The 17,166-nt window shown below is 27.4% G+C and overlaps 1 protein-coding gene and 1 long non-coding RNA gene across 12 annotated transcripts; both read left to right on the plus strand.

Annotated features, from left to right (window-relative positions):
• The first annotated feature begins 2,875 nt into the window (after positions 1-2,875).
• LOC106418639 (gibberellin-regulated protein 10) lies at positions 2,876-3,690 on the plus strand. The gene is made up of 2 exons (XM_013859383.3): positions 2,876-3,223; positions 3,314-3,690. The coding sequence occupies exons 1-2, from the start codon at positions 3,136-3,138 to the stop codon at positions 3,502-3,504; spliced, it is 279 nt and encodes a 92-aa protein (XP_013714837.1). The 5' UTR covers positions 2,876-3,135; the 3' UTR covers positions 3,505-3,690.
• An 11,169-nt stretch (positions 3,691-14,859) lies between these two features.
• LOC106416744 lies at positions 14,860-17,110 on the plus strand. Of its 11 annotated transcripts, none has more exons than XR_007328199.1 (7): positions 14,860-14,977; positions 15,101-15,168; positions 15,251-15,316; positions 15,402-15,490; positions 15,571-15,863; positions 15,982-16,156; positions 16,221-17,110. It is a non-coding gene; the product is annotated as an uncharacterized LOC106416744 (long non-coding RNA). The 11 variants fall into 11 exon arrangements; XR_007328204.1 differs by having other exon boundaries at positions 14,875-14,977; positions 15,080-15,168; positions 15,977-16,156; XR_007328201.1 differs by having other exon boundaries at positions 14,879-14,977; positions 15,255-15,316.
• The last annotated feature ends 56 nt before the right edge of the window (positions 17,111-17,166 follow it).

Consider the following 17,166-nt stretch of genomic DNA (forward strand, 5'->3'; position numbering starts at 1 on the left):
AAAAACAAGTCGGACCGACGGTGGCTGTAGAAGCCCACCCCGTCGGCCGGAAATACTATTCACACCGGAGGGGGCTAAAGAGTAGACATAGCTTTTGTAGAGAGAGAGTTATACAAATTTGTATACAATTATGTAAGCATGCATACAAAACATATTGCTAAAGCGTTTAAGTACCGAGAGAACCATTTTACCAAAAAAAAATATATATATGTTGTTAAAAAAAAAAAATATATATATATATATATAATGAAGTTGAATCCATCACTTTTGTCAGCCTAGCGGACAAGAATCACTACAAGAAAAAGGTTTTTCTTAGCGGACGAAAAATGCTATCTAACGATACGATAGCGGTTTATGAAGCGATGTATCATCCCCCGTCATAGTAGGTCATGCACATTAGATAGCGGTTTTTTGCGCTGTTATCTTATTTTCATATATTATAGCATTTTTTATGCAATTAAACATTCTTTAATAGCGTATCTTTTTGTTATTATTTATATTAAAATTATTTATTTTATAATTATTTTTTAGTTTATTATTTAAAACACATAATTCAAATTTAAAATTAATTCATATATTTAAAATTTCTTTATTATTTAAATTGATCTATAATAAAATTGGTTTACAAAAGAAAATCTAATTAAATAATAAGCCAAAAACTAAACAAAGCTTTAACCTAATTACTAACTAAACGCCGCCGCACCACCACCACCTTCGTTGTCTTCTTCATCTTCTGATCCTCACCCGCCGCACCACCACCTCTTCGTCTTCGTCGTGTTCTTCATGACCTTCGTCGTCGTGTTCTTCCATGGCCTTCGTCGTTGCATCCAGCCATGACCTCCTCCTCCATTCATCGTCACCGTCCCCCTCTTCCATTCACCGTCGTCGTCCTCCTCCATTCGCTGTTTCTGACTAAGCCCTCGCGTCTCTGTCTTCTCTCCTTCTCCGCCTCTCTTCTTCTTCGTGCTCGGTTCCACCTCCACCACCACCGCTATCTTCCTTTGCCATCTCCGCACCACAGCTTCTTCAGATCCGGCATCGGTGAAGAGAAGACAGGCTCGGTCGCAAGACGTTGTTTAGTTCGTCAACTTCCTTTCTCTACAGAAGAAACCAACACACAACCACAATTAGAAAGTAAAACTGATGAGAAACACATGAACTTTATCAATCTGTTAAAACCAAAAAAAATAAAGGATTGACAGAAGCAAGAGATTGCCATAAGGAGAAGATAGAAGAGAGATTGACAATCTTTAGAAAGAGAAGACGAAAGATCTGAAAAAGAAAAGGAACAGATCTGGACCGTTAGATTTAATCTCATCCAACGGATGAAAAAATGATCCATGTGCTTAAAGTTTTGGCCAATAAGAACTCTTCGATGTTGTTGCACACAAAAAAAAACTTTTCTTTATTTTTTTACGAGAACTCTTGTTGTTTTGGTTATTAACTTATTATACATGTATTTTTATATTTTACATTTTAAAACATATGAATTATATTTAAAGTTGAAACATATTTTAATTATGTTTCAACTTTCTAAATTTTAATTATGCTTATATGCTTGTACTTATGATTAAATTTATTTAACTAAAACTTAAAAATTATATCTTAGTGTTTATGTTTATGAGTTTAAAGTTTGGAGTATGAAGCTTATGATTTAGACTTAAGATTTTGGGCTAAAGTTTTAAAATAGTAGATTTAAAGATTACACTTAATATTTGTGGTTAAACTTTAAATTTAGATTTGAAGTTTAAATATTAGTAGATGTATGGTTTATGTTTGAAGTTAGAGTTTAGGGTATAGAGTTTGATTGGAGATTTAAGGTTTGTGGTTTGAAAGTTATATATCAAGATTAAAAAAAAAATTGAGTTTATGATTAAGATTTGAAGTTACAGTATGAAAATATTAGAGTTTTAAGTTGTGTTTAGAGTTTAGGGGTTAAAAACTTGTTTAGAATTTAGGGATTCAAAAAGCTAAAAATAGCATTTCATTATGTTTTGCTATTAAACATACGCTATCATAGCGTTTCCGAATATAGTACTTTTTCATAGTGTTTCCAAATATACAAACGCTATCTAAAATTAAAGGGTATGTCAACCAAAAAACGTTATACTCTGCTGCTATCAAAACTCTTTTTTCTTGCAGTGAATCATATAAGGACGAGATATAATGAAGTGTCACTTCATAAATATAGTGCTAAGTCGGTGGTCTATCAGTTTCGTTTTAACTGATCATGAATTCGTGATCTTATAATAGGATTCTCATGTAGTGTTTTCGTTTTGGTTGACATCCTAAAGTGTGAGATAACTCAAATAAGTATAGATGCACTACGTTAAAGACAACCAATACATTCTTCTGGAGTGTTTATCTTCCCACTTTTCTATATATTTTTGATAAAATATTGAATATAACAATGTTAGTAGAATTGAGAGTTCTCTGGAAGTTCCACTGCCTTTAGGTTCCGATTACGTGTGCCACTCTTGCTATAGCTTTAACGCTGTGGTCGCTCAACGTGAACGACATTGTGCCTTCGTATCTCTCATTTAAGAAAGATGATAATCATTTGATGTGCATACACGTATCTAATTTCATTATAACGACAGTAATATTGTGTAACACATTTAGATAACGGCACGCAACAATGAAAATAATAGACTCTTCAGACCAAATTTATTAATTATTACTTGGGATAGCATCGGAGTATTAGTTTTAATAAGATCCCACATGTTAACAATTTATGGGAATCTCAATATACGAAGAATTATAACTTTTTTTTTGTCAGCAAAGAGTTATAAACTTTTAAAATTGTATTTAAAATATGTTTTAACAATAGTGTCCAAAATATTTAAACCTTTAAGAATGTTAAAATGTGATATAATGTCAATCTAAATTATAATATACATAGTTTATAGTTGTTTATTAAATACACAATAGATAACAAACATTTCACCTACCATAATATTTTTCACTATAAATAACTCCTTTTTGTAGCCTCACTTCGCTCATTCCAAACAATCAATTCATTTGCATTGTGTGCAAGCTTTCAGTTTTGTTTCTTCACCTTCCCAAACTCTTCTCAAAGTCGCAAACCTTTATCGAAGCAAATTATTTTAAAAAGAAGAACCAACCTCCCTAAGAATGAAGATGAAGTTGGCTGTCGTTCAATTTTTCATTATCTCTCTTCTCCTCTCATCTTCTTTGTTTATGCTTTCAAACGCAGATTCATGTAAGTATACATAATTCATTTCATTATTTAGATAAATATTTATTTGAATCTCACTGTCTAGATTTATATTTGGAATGATACATGAACTAGCACCATGCAATGGAAAATGCAATGCGAGATGTTCAAAGGCCGGAAGACAAGATCGGTGTCTCAAGTATTGCAATATATGTTGCGAGAAGTGTGATGATCATTGTGTTCCTTCAGGCACATATGGAAACAAAGATGAGTGTCCTTGTTACCGCGATACGAAGAACTCCAATGGCAAACCCAAATGTCCTTGAACATGACTTGAAGATCATCCTCTCATAGACATCATATCTTTATATACACACAAATATTTACAATTGTTGTTGACACATGAAATAATGAGTTTGATATATTCCTACGTATGAAAAATGTGTAAGCTCCTGACAATAAACGAAATAATTATAATTAGTTATATACTAAAGGTGAAGTTTGTGTATGTATATATGTATGAAGTACACATAGTAGGTTAATGAAAACAATATATTGTAGCAAAAGTTTATTACCATGACAAGATCAGATTAAGGTGATGATTGTTTTGCTAGTTTTCAGATTTTGGTTTTTGCTTTTTGCTTTTTAGATTTTAGTTTTTAGTTTTTGGTTTTTGTCTTTGTAGTGGATTTTAGTTTTTTGAAAAAAAAACATGAATGGTTGTTTTAGATTTTAGTTTTTGGTTTTTATTTTTTTTTTAAATTAATAAAATGAAAAATATTAATAATAGTAAAATTTTTATTCTGTAAAAATAAAAAATAGATGACAAAAAAGAAATGCTATTATCAACAATTAACATGTGTTGATTAGTTAAAAAAACATACGTAAGTTGGATCATGAATTTTTTATTTGTATTAAAAAATAATTGTAGTTTTTTAAAAAACAAAACTAAAAAATATTGGATTTTGGTTTTTGATTTTAGATTTTTTATTTCGAAATTTTAAATTTTGCTTATTAGATTTTATTTTTCTAAATTTTGATTAATGTTTTCTTTTATTTTTTTCTGCTATTTTTAAAATGTTTTAACTTATAAATTGATTTTTAAAAACAAACTTAAATTACTACAAGAATATATCACAAATTTTCAATAAATAATATATATTATTAATAAAACATGTAAACTTTACATAAAAGTAAAATTTAAATAATTAATTTAATTTTATAGACAAGTTTTAGAAATGTTCTTATTAGAAATTTATTTTTGTATTATATATATCAAACAAATGCTTTTTACTGAATCTTATTTGTTTATAGTAGTTATTGTTTTATTTGTTTTCCTGTCTTAGTGCATTAATATAGCAAAATTTTAATTAGAAAGGAAACAATTGAAAAACTGTAGTTAAATTTTAAAAAAAATCATAAAATTTTGGATTTTGGTTTTTTCTTTGTAAAAGACAGTTATTTGAAAGAAAGAAAACTAGTTTCCCTAGATTATAAGAAATCTATTACTCTAAAAGTTTGATTGTCTAAAAATGGTTTTAAAAAAAAAACACAAGGCAAAAACTAATTCAAAAACTGCAAACAATTACACGAACCATCGAAACAGGATGGTGGAGAAGTTTGCTTTACTATGGTCTTGAGTCTCGATGTAACACGTTTGCAATATGGCGTGACATGTAAGTCAATTGCAATATATATATTATTTATCAGTCACAACAACACATCACAGCTAGATGATGGCAAACATTAACAAAATGACACAAGTCTCAGGAAGTGAAGATAAAATGTCTTAGATATATAACTGGCTCAAGAAAAGAAAGTTTTTCATTGAAAATTAATGTCTACTTTGAAAGTCTTCAGTAACTTTTGCGCAAACCCCAAAACAAACAAAATTATCTAAGAAAACAAGAAGAGAAACGTCTACTACCCTCTTAGCTCTGAGCTCAATCGAATTCATCATCTCACCATAAGGAGAAGCAGAAGTATTGACAGGGAAAAGAAGATTCTCGTGAAGTTGTTGCCTTTTCAGTAACAGAAACCAAGAACTTTGCCACCAATATTATTTCTATTCTAATCGTTTTTTCTTCTTTGTATTCTAGTATTATGATTTTATTCTGGTTGTTTTACTATAAGTTTTCGGGGATTTTCATTTTCCGTCGGTTTTTATAATAAGAGATATATTTGTTTTGTTCCAAATTTTATTGTAATGGTTATCGAAGACTATTCGACGGATTCTAGAGTATTTTTGTGGAAGTGATCTCTTTTAATCAAAAAAAAAAATTATTTTTTTGAAAAAATTTTATCGTGTAGGTAATAAACGTATTATTTGAGCCCGTTGTAATATCGGAAAACACTTTAATTGTTAAAAAACGTGAAACAGGATCATTTTGATATTAATGTATTGTCATCATCCAACCCACTTTTGGTGTGAACTTCATCATTGATTTTTTTCTGCAACATATTTGTCAGATCATATTTTTTATGGGTTAGATTGTTTTCTCAAAAGCTTGCTTCGTTTTTTTGATGTGATATATCATATAACATCTCCTTATTATTAAAAGGAAAGCAAATAAAAAGAAAAACCTTAAAAGGTACTATATTTACATTGGTGTCATTATGGTGACGTATCGCACACACATGCTTTCTCGAACTGCTTTTGAAAAAACTCACGTCCAGCTTAGTTATTTACCATTATTGCCATTGGACTGACCCCGACATTTAATTGCATGTTCCTTATATATATAATATATAAAACATGGTTTTCTGGTAAATGCTTCATGCTGGCATACATTAGTTTCAGACACAGCATATCCTATCTCATATTGGTTATATAAACTGTAAATTAATTAATTTGTGAAACTATATTTACAAAAACTTGAACGATATGGATGATTTATACATTCCTCTATTATTACAAAGTTGCTTTACCCGGAAAAAAAATTGGTCATTTTTCTATGGGACAATATATAATGTAAGTATGTTAATATATTGTCACGTAGTTACTAATAAAAAGCCATGATTTCTATAGTATTTTATAATTTGATATATAACACATACATTAAAATGTTAGTCAAATTCGAAAAAATTATAATCTCAACGAAATATTTAATTGAAATTATACTTTGTATGATCAAGGTAAAATATATAATTTATTTTCTATAATTCATAATCGGAGATTTCATCTTTATGATCTTACCTATTATGTAATCAATCTATGATAAAAAAAATTAGGGATATTTATGTGTCATCTTTATCTCTACTCAAATTTTGCTCTTCATTTTAGTCAATATCATATTGTATATGGAAATACTTGATTATCATGATTAATGGTATGCATTTAGTACTGCTTACGTGATTACTAATACATTTTCAATCCCATACAAAAAACGGAATCTTTGACTTTCAATTTGAATATAGTCCTAAAATAGTTTTATTCGGTATTTATTAATTTCTAAAAATTTCAATATTTTAATATACCTTAATTTGTTTGATTGTGCGTATATTAGAACTTATATTAGATATATGAAATATCAATCGCATTTATTACTGAATAAGTTGGAACTTATATAAATACCGAAGAAGATACTTTTTCAGCCCTATCATCTTTCCTGTATTCATTTTTCTACAAGTTTCTTTTCCCCTTCGATTCCATCAAAAATGACAGGCTTAGATTTGGTTAGCGATTTGAAGCCTTTCAAGTCAATGTGAAAAATTAGTGTTAAGGTGATTCGTCTGTGGAAGCAGTATTATGGTGTTCTGGGAGAAACAATGGAAATGGTGTTAGCTGATTCTAGAGTAAGTCTGTTGTTATTTGTCTAAGCCTTCATCTAATAACTTATTAATATATATATTTGATTATATCGTTCAAGTTTCCTTATGTTTTTACTTTATCTTTCAGGGTGATTTGATCCATGGTACTGTGAAGAAAGAATCGGTCAGCCAGTTCAAAACTTTAATCAGTCAAGGTGAATCGAAGTTGATGGTGAATTTCACCGTCACACACTCAGGTGGTTCCTTTTGCACCACAAAGCACCCTTACCGAATTGTGTTCCTTCCCACAATTCAAATTGAAAGTTTTTTTTTCTTTTTTAACAACTATATATCTTCTTCTTTTTTAAGACAAGTTACTAGATATTGACCGTCCTTGAGAGGGCGGGTATATTTTTGTTTTTAAATTTTTTACCTAATATAATCTATGTGTTTGTGTGTTTGTATAATCATATTTTTGTATGATATGAATTTAATAGAACAGATAAATTTTGTAAATATATTAGATAAATCAAGTTTCATAAGTATATAATTGTGTATTTTTGGTACCATATATGTATTTTTTGTAATCATATTTGTGTTTTTATCTGTGATGATATTTTGCGTTTTTTTTTTAAAATAATTAGTAAAGTATTTTGATAATTTTATTAAATTCGCTGAAAAAAAAGAGTTGTATTAAATTTATTATATTGTTAAACTATACACCATAGCCTTTTAACACATTAATATGATACTTAATTTTCAAACAGAATTTTTTTAAACGTAACAAACCCTTTATATAGTTTTGTTTTGTAATCTATACTATTATTTGAGAAGTGATTTTGCTTAGTTATCTTCTTCTCCATAATTTTAGGTAATTTTGATTATTTGTCATTGTTTATTGTTATTTGTCTTATTTTTCATAATTTTAGAAACTTTACTTATTCTTTATGTTTTAATAATTTTAATTTTTTCTTATTTGTCATGCTCTTCACCGTTTAAATTATATATATATATATATATATATATATATATATTTCATATTTTTAGTAATTTTAATTCATAATTTTATTTATTTATAATAAATAATTCTATGTGAGATTTTGCTTACGTGTCATATTTTCCATAATTTTAGGTAATTTTGATTATTTGTCATTTTTTACTGCTTATGTATCTTATTTACCATAATTTTAGGTAATTTACTTATTTGTTATGTTTTGATAATTTTAACTTTGCTTCTTTATTATGCTTTTCATATTTAAATTAACTCATTTATTTGTCACATTTTTAATAATTATATTTGATAAATTTATTTATTTGTCATATATAATTTTAGGTGATAATTTTTGTTTTTTTTATTTTATCATGTTCTCTATGATTTTAAGATATTTTGATTATATTTTATGTTTTATTATTTTGAAAAACTTAAATGTCATATTTCATGATTTAGGTTGATTAATTATATATACTATTTGAGAAGTGATTTTGCTTAGTTGTCATCTTCTCCATAATTTTAGGTAATTTTGATTATTTGTCATTTTTTATTGTTTATTTGTATTATTTTTCAAAATTTTAAGAAATTTACTTATTCTTTATGTTTTAATATTTTTTTTATTTGTCATGCTCTCCACAGTTTAAATTATATATATATATTTCATATTCTTAGTAATTTTAATTCATAATTTTATATATTTATAATAAATAATTCTTAGTGAGATTTTTCCATATTTTGCCATAATTTTAATTCATAATTTAATTATTTTCAAAAACTTATTTGTCATATTTCATGAGTTAGGCTGAGTCATTATTTTTAATAAATAGTTTTTAAATTTTTAGTTCTAAAACATTTTTAGTGATTATTTAATAAATATTCACATTATAGTCAGGGATAATTATGATTAACGAATATTATCAAATTTTAGCAATAATTTTATAGTTTTCATCTTATGTTTATTTTAGTTATATAAAATCAGTTGATGTTTGTATTAATTGTTTTTAAATGACGTTTGTTTCTAATTTATATCATCGAATTATCTTACCAATCAAAAATATGAGTCTAAAGAATGCAATCTTTTGCCGTTATTTTTTTTTACAAAACAGCTTTTATTAGACATATATAATTATTATTTTTAATTTATAAAATTTTAGTTAAATAGAAATATGTTTTTAATCATTGTAGATTTTGTTAATATGTGTCAGTACAAACTCCGATAAAAGGAAATTCATATAAAATGCGAATAAATTTTTAATGAAGAGGGGATAGGTTTTATAGATTTATCTTTAGTGTTAGTTTACAGTATTAATAAAATTTTATTATATTATTATGATGATGATACTTTTATATGTGTGGTTTGGTGATAGAATAAATGAAATTTTTTGTAAGTATCAAAACATTTTATCTATGTTGTGTTGGAGTAAATAAAGTAAATTATATCTTCTACTTAATTTAATATTTGAAATTAATTAAAAAAATCAAATCAAAATTAAAAATTATGTTAAAATTTGATTTATTTGGATATATATTAGTCCGCACAAGTGTGCGGGTCATCATCTAGTAAATCAGTAATTAAACAGACAGATTAAATAACTGCAATTTTTTTTCATAAATTGGAATTACTTAATTTTGTATATAATTATAATTACATCATTATTACACATTATATTACACATAATAATTTGTATAGAAATTATAAATGGGTTATGTAAATAAAAATTCGTGGCCCAATTTTAATGGGTTTTGTAACTGTTTCCCTATTTTTTCAATATTTATAAGAGGATGGCGATAGAAACGATTTTGGGGAAGGAAAAAGTTATTAGTTAAAAAAATTGTTGGAAAATATGAGGGCATATTTTACGGGATTAAGGAGTTAGATGACCAAATTTCGAAATTGATTTTAGAATAATTGATTTGATTCCTGGAATGTTTTTGTTTTATTGGATAAATAATTAAAAAAAAAATAGATATGCTCCATATTATTAAGATACAATCGATTATTAACTATGGTATTAAGGTTACATATTATTAGCTATCGATAATATGGTGTTAAAGTCCAGAAAAATATATTAGTTGCTAATTTAACTGATAGTAAATAATGGTCCCGATTAGTAGGAAAAGAAATTGTAAAAAAAAAAAATTAGATATAAATAGAGGTTCCCTATATTATCGCTGTGATTATGACGTGGGGGCTACTTTAGTTTGTTAGCCGTGTGAAGGATAAACTAAAGCTATTAAGGAATAGTGGTTATGTTGGAAAATTATATAAATGGGTGGTTATGTTCGAAAATGATGGATACATGTATTGTTGCCATTAATTGTTGGATCCAACTTTTATCAATTGGTCACACAAGTGTTTTAATAGAATAGATTTTCGTAGTCATTATTTCTCTTTCACGCAAATTGAAATTTTTTTTGAAGAAAAGTTCTTTTTCTTTTTGGTTTTAGACAAGTGTGAAATAAAGCCCAACAAAATAAAGTTATCCTATAAACCTAAGGTCCACCAAATAGAAACTAACAAGTTTAAGAATTAAAGTCTATGAAATAAAGTCCACTATATTAAGTGCTTCCATTATTTTTCAATTTTATTAAATATATACTTTTTAATTCTATATACCTCACCTTATATTATCCTCACCATGCAAAATACAATTTAATAATTTTAATATATCATTTTTATATTTATCTCATCCCGCGCAGGACGCGGATCTTATCCTAGTATTATGTTGTTGTATTTGACATCTCTATAATATTATTTGAGAAGTCAGTTTCCTATTTGTCACTCTCACGTTAACTCTCACGATGGTTGATTACAGTGATACCTTTAATGAATTAATTTACATTTAAAATACTATTACTTTTTATTTTTTTAGTTTCCTTTTAAAAAAATTCTGAAAAATGTACACATATAATAAAAAAGGAATTTTTTATAAAAAGTTAAAAAAAGAATTTAAAAACGAAAATATATGTATATATAATATTATTTGATAAAAAAAAGGAAAGTTCACAAAATAGTAATATTACATTTAAAAATATTTTTAAATAACATAAAATATTATTTTGAAGTAATAAAATAATTTCTTTATATATGTATTTTCTTAGATGAAAATTATAAATTTCTATATAATGTGATTTCATTAAAAACAATTTATTTCTTTTAAAACATAATTTTAAAAATACAAAAAAAATTCAAAGTAATAAAAATATTTTTATATATCTATATATTTTCTTAGATGATTATATAAAATAATTAAGTAACATAAACTTATATATGTTTAATTGTCTAAAAATAGTTTATAATTAGTAATATTGAAATGTTTTATTTATTTTTCATATATTTAGTAGATTATAATATCTTTCAATTACATAAAAAATACCGATAAATTATATTTTACTTATATAATATTATTTTTAAATACAATCACAATTTTTTTACTGCTTATTTTTAAGAGATATTAAAAAACATTTTTTGATCAAATAGTTACAAAATAGTTTAATGAAGTAGATATATTATATTTTATCATTACTAAAGTTATTTTTTTCTTAATATTAAATTTGCTTTTAAATTTTATGTTTTTATGTTTGTGAAACTTAATAGAACCATAATCAAAATACCAAAGCCAATCTGAATTCTCATTTTTAAGATTATTTAAAATAAATTTTAGTTTTCATTCAATAAATCAAAGATATAAAGTTATTTATAATTTATAAAATATTTTAATTATTGTAAATATTTATATGTATTCATGAGCTTTCAAAAATGTATCAGCTACTTACGCATGTAACTTCCTATTGATCATCGCTTTATTTTCTAATATTTTTCTCAAAAAACATCAACATATAATTTGATAAATATTATGAAAATACATGCACGTTTGACTTAATTATAATAAAAAATAATTATACTTTATTTTGAATTTGAAAGAATATATAATTCTATATCTAAAATTATAGATTTAATTACAATAAGAATATGTAATTTTATAAGAATAGTAATTTATTTTATAAATAAAAATCATATGGCAACTCAAAACATATTAAAATGAAAATAAAATATTAACCAACTGTTACAATTTAGTTATTTTGCAAAATTTATATATATGCATGAGACTTCAGAATATTATGGTTTGTTATATTAATTTATTTAATTTGGAATCAGACATTTTAGTTTATTTTTTTATTATTTTAATCACAATATATCTTAAGTTATACATAATCTTCATATAATATATTTACATAACTAAGACAACAACAACCTAAATGCAAATAAGAAATTAACCAAAATTTTAATATATAGAATTAAAAATATTACAGTTGAATTCATAGATGCAATCTAATTTACCCAAATGATAACTAAATCGAAAAAAAAAAAAAAAGATAACTAAATCGACTGAAAAACAACAAAACTGATTAAATATATCATATATAAAATCACATGTATAATTAAAGTAATATAATATTATTAATATAAATGATGCATATAAATTATAAATTAATTTAAAATTAAAAGTAAATAGCAATCAATTATTATAATATATTTATTTTAGAAATATTTATAATCGTGCATGAGCACGGGAAATCACCTAGTATAGTATTGAATTTAAAAAAATTTAGACGAAAAAATTTACTAGGTTAGTCTCCAAGTATTAATTTTAATAAAAGTTTCCGCTTCCTTTTTCCATTAAAAACATACCCTTAACTGTCAACAATATATGGAAACTTTAGATATTTAAATGATATTTACCAAGTTAACAATCTAAATATAAGTCATAGTCAATATTTAATTTACTTGGAATAGTATCCAAATATTGGTCAAACATTTCACCTACGCTGATATTTTTTCACTATAAATAACTCCATTTTGTAGCCTCATTTCGTTCATTCCAAACAATCAGGTTCATTTGCATTGTGTGCAAGCTTTCAGTTTTGTTTCTTCATCTTCCCAATTATTATATTTTTTTAAGAATCAACCTCGTTAAGAATGAAGATGAAGTTGGCTATCGTTCAATTCTTCATGATCTCTCTTCTACTCTCATCTTCTTTGTTTATGCTTTCAAAGGCAGATTCATGTAAGTATACATAATTCATTCTTTAGACAAATATTTATATGAATCTCACTGTCTAGACTCATATTTGGAATGATACATGAATTAGCCCCATGCAATGGAAAATGCAACGTGAGATGTTCAAAGGCAGGGAGACAAGATCGGTGTCTCCAGTATTGCAATATATGTTGCGAGAAGTGTGATGATCATTGTGTTCCTTCAGGAACTTATGGAAACAGAGATGAGTGTCCTTGTTACCGCGATATGAAGAACTCCAAAGGCCAACCCAAATGTCCTTGAAACATGTCTTGAAGATCATCCTCTCATAGACATCATATCTTTATATACACATAAGTATTTACAATTGTTGTTGACACATGAAATAATGAGTTTGATATATTCCTATGTATGATGATGCGAAAGCTCTTGGCAATAAACGAAATCATTTTAATTAACTAAATACTAGAGGTAAAGGTTGTGTACATATATGCATGAAGTATACATAGTAGGTTAATCAAAACAATCTAAAGTTTATTAGAGCATCTCCAATGTATTACTCCAAAATGGTGCAACACCAAAATGGAGTAAAGTTTTGCTCCAATGTATTACTCTATTTTTTACTTTAAAAATATTATATTTTATTAATAATTGTTAATAATACCTTATACTTATAAAAATTTACTAATAAACTCCAACTATTTTATGTTTACAAAAATTCTTTAAAATATAATTTATTTAAATTAAACATTTATTATTAAAAAGTACAAGAAATCATTAAAAATAAATAAAAGACAATATATAAGTTGGTTTAATAATGGCATTAGAATATTTTTCTCACAAATGATCAATTAATACATTTCGTAATAACACATAAGTTTAATTATCTTTGATATTCCTAAATCAAACAAGAAAATTTTGAAATCGGACATTTTCATCTTCTGCAATTTTGATATATGGAGGTGTAACTTCTCTTCCAAGTTCAGTTGGTGGTTGGTGCATCGAGTTCACGCTCATCCTCAATTATCATGTTATGTAAAATTATACATGTAGTCATGATGTCATGTAACACATTTTTTTTTCAAAACCGAACATGTCCTTTCACAATAGCGAAACACAACTGTAGATTATTTTATGTTATCTTTAGAGAAAAAGATAAAAATAGCATTAAATCAAGTTTTTGTTCCCAAACTAGCACTCAAAGTCAAAAGTCACAAAAATAGCACTTAATGTTTTATCAAAAGTCACAAACTTAGGGTTTAGAGTTAAAGGGTGGGGTTTAGGATTTAGGGTTTAGGGTTTAGGGTTTAGAATTTAGGGTTTAGGGTTTAGAGTTTAGGGTTTAGGGTTTAGGGTTTAGGGTTTAGGGTTTATAGTTTAGGGTTTAGTGTTTAGGGTTTAGGGTTTAGGGTTTAGGGTTTAGAGTTTAGGGTTTAGAGTTGAGAAATGAGGTTTTGGGGATAAGATTTCAAATTTTGAAAAATAAAAAAAATTAAAATTTTCAAAGGATAAACTTAGAAAAGTGCTATTTTGGTTATTTTAGTTTTTGAGTGTCATTTTTGTGATATAAACTTAGAAATGTGCTATTTTGGAGATTTGCTCTTATCTTTATTTTATATTATTATTTTTAATTATAATATATATGTTATGTAAAATTATTAAATAATGGAATATCTTGTTTATTTATGTTATTGTATTATTTTAAAATATTATTTATGTAAGAAATAAAAACAATAAAGATTTAAAAGACCAATTCACAAATAAAAAAAAAGTTCAACACCAAATGCCCTAGCCATTACTCTATTTTGGAATTGAAAATAGAATGGGGTACTAGAAAATAATGTTTGGAATCTTATACAATAAAGGGGCTTTTCTCCCTCGTCATTAAGCCACATCAGCATCAAGCATTGGGCAATTATTTACAAGTGGCATGCCCAAACTTAAGATTACTATCCTCTGTCGTCTTTTAGGTTTCTGGCCAACTCTTCCTCTACCCACCTCCTAGAAGCTTCTCCGGTAACGCTTAAGATCCAGATTTATGGCTTCGTTACTCTCAATTCCAATTCAATATCATTCTCAGTTTTAAGTCTCCCTTCCAATTTTTTTTTTTTTTTTAAGACGGTTCTATATCGTAATCAGATTACGGAGAGGCTTCGGACTCTCAGGTGCTACTCGAATCCCAATCCAGTAGAAGTTTTCTTCGACCTGTAATTTTTTTTTCCTTTCGTCTCCATATCTCTCTTCTTTGAGATGAAAGAAACTGTGTTTATAGGCTATCTGATTTTAAAGGCAGAGAGGAATGACGCAGAAGATGAGCCTCATGCTAAATGGGGATTTTCTTCGGCGGCTGTTAAGGTATAACACTAACATGTTTCCTCTTTGAAAGGTAATAAATCCTCAATAATAGATCATACGAAGTGTTTTTTCTAATTATTATTAGGAGACTTGATCAAAAGTGACAAGAAGCTAGATGGTCAGCATCGTGGAAGTTGGTTCCAGAGGCATGCCGAACAAAGAGGGATCAATAAGGTAATCAATATCCAGATACATATTTTACAGAGAACTCCTCTTTACTTACTGGAGTTTCGTTTACCTTAATTGAACGGTAGGCCAATTCATCTTCATTGTCTAAGATTCTCCGTCGTAACTAATAACACGAAGAAGGTCGTCAACGCCGAAGAGACGATGAGTCTTTTCATCTCACCGACTAACTGTTTCCCAGCAATATCTGTTGGAACCTAACACCGAGTGTCTCATCATACGACTTTCCGACTTACCGCTAACGGAAATCGGTTGAATTGAGGCGTGGGCTTTAATGTCCTCTCCCCACTCCTCCACGATTTGTCATTGAATGCATTAATTCTCCATTAATTCCATTGTGTTAATATTCGATTATAAAAAGGTCAGTCTCATGCCTTTAAATTCATCATTGCAATCCTCTCGATCATTTATAGGGCTAAGCATATGATTCACTGATTCGCTTTTCTTTTTCGTCATGATTTCTTCGGGGGTAAGATCAGGTGATTGACGGAAGGGGAGGGATAGAGATGGCTACAGGAGAAGATCAAATGCAAGTGTGAAAGAAAGAGTAAGGATGACGTGGTAGATTGGAAGTGTATCATTGATGAAACGGTCATATACATGAGCTATCGTTCCGTTTTCGACCATCCAATATACCCACTGCATCTACTTTTGGTAATACTTGATTATTTTTCCAGCTTCTTGATCAAATGTAATCCTTGATTTCGTATGCCTTTAGATAGAGTGTTTGGCCTTGCAAGTTGTAAGGAGGTGTACGATCGATCAAGAGGCGAATGAAGTTGCTCTCTCTGTTGTTAGTGGGGTTCACTTTTAGGCATGTTGCTTAAATGATAGAGCTGAAGAAAGATTTAACAGTTAAGGTACAAGCTTTTCATTTCATAAACATTGTGCTTGCATTCGCTGATGGAAAGCTTTATTTTCTTTTGGTTATTGTAATCTGACGGCTGGGGTTCACGTTTGGTTTTAAACATGTTTATGACATCACATGAACACTTTTTCACTGAAACCTTGAGAAAGATCCATAAAAGAAGGTAACATGGCTCAGACTTCCAGGTACATACCTACTGTCGAGTGTCTCTTTTGCTAAGATGCAGCAGAATGCATACTTGCAGGTACATACACTATTTTAATCATCCATACTCATCTGTTAATTTTCATTTGTCGAGGTACTTACCAACCAAGAAAGCCATGACTGAAACTTAAATCTGGATTTGTACCTTGCTGAAGAATGTGGATCCTCAACGTCACATGAAGTAGCTTAAGCAGTGATATACTTAGGAGGATCCATTGTGGTATTTAAAGGTTAGAATGCTGCAATTTACCATTGTGGCATATGGACAGTGAGATATGGAAGTGATTCGGATAGGGAACAATGCCACCACTCTTTATTTTCCTGTTCATAGGAATGTGTATTGAAGAAAGGAGCACTCCATTAGATTTAATAACACAATTTGCAAGTACACATACACACCATCTATTTAATAAATTGTATTCTATGCACAAAGTAGATGTCTGATTATGTGTTTGTGTGACATTGAGATTCTCATTATGATGATCAGTTGAGATGATGTGTGGAAAATAATAACCAACGAGTTTTTAAATTTCAAATTTCTTTGTAACACTTTGAATTTATCTTGGTTAACAAATATATAATAGATATTAAA

Source organism: Brassica napus, chromosome C9 (genome assembly GCF_020379485.1).
Source record: "Brassica napus cultivar Da-Ae chromosome C9, Da-Ae, whole genome shotgun sequence".
NCBI classification, from domain to species: Eukaryota; Viridiplantae; Streptophyta; class Magnoliopsida; order Brassicales; family Brassicaceae; genus Brassica; species Brassica napus.

Bases quoted from the DNA above. Each gene is read 5' to 3' on its own strand.
- LOC106418639 (XM_013859383.3), top strand. From the start codon at position 3,136: ATGAAGATGAAGTTGGCTGTCGTTCAATTTTTCATTATCTCTCTTCTC. The intron at 3,224-3,313 runs GTAAGTATACAT...TACATGAACTAG, and splicing joins GCTTTCAAACGCAGATTCAT to CACCATGCAATGGAAAATGC.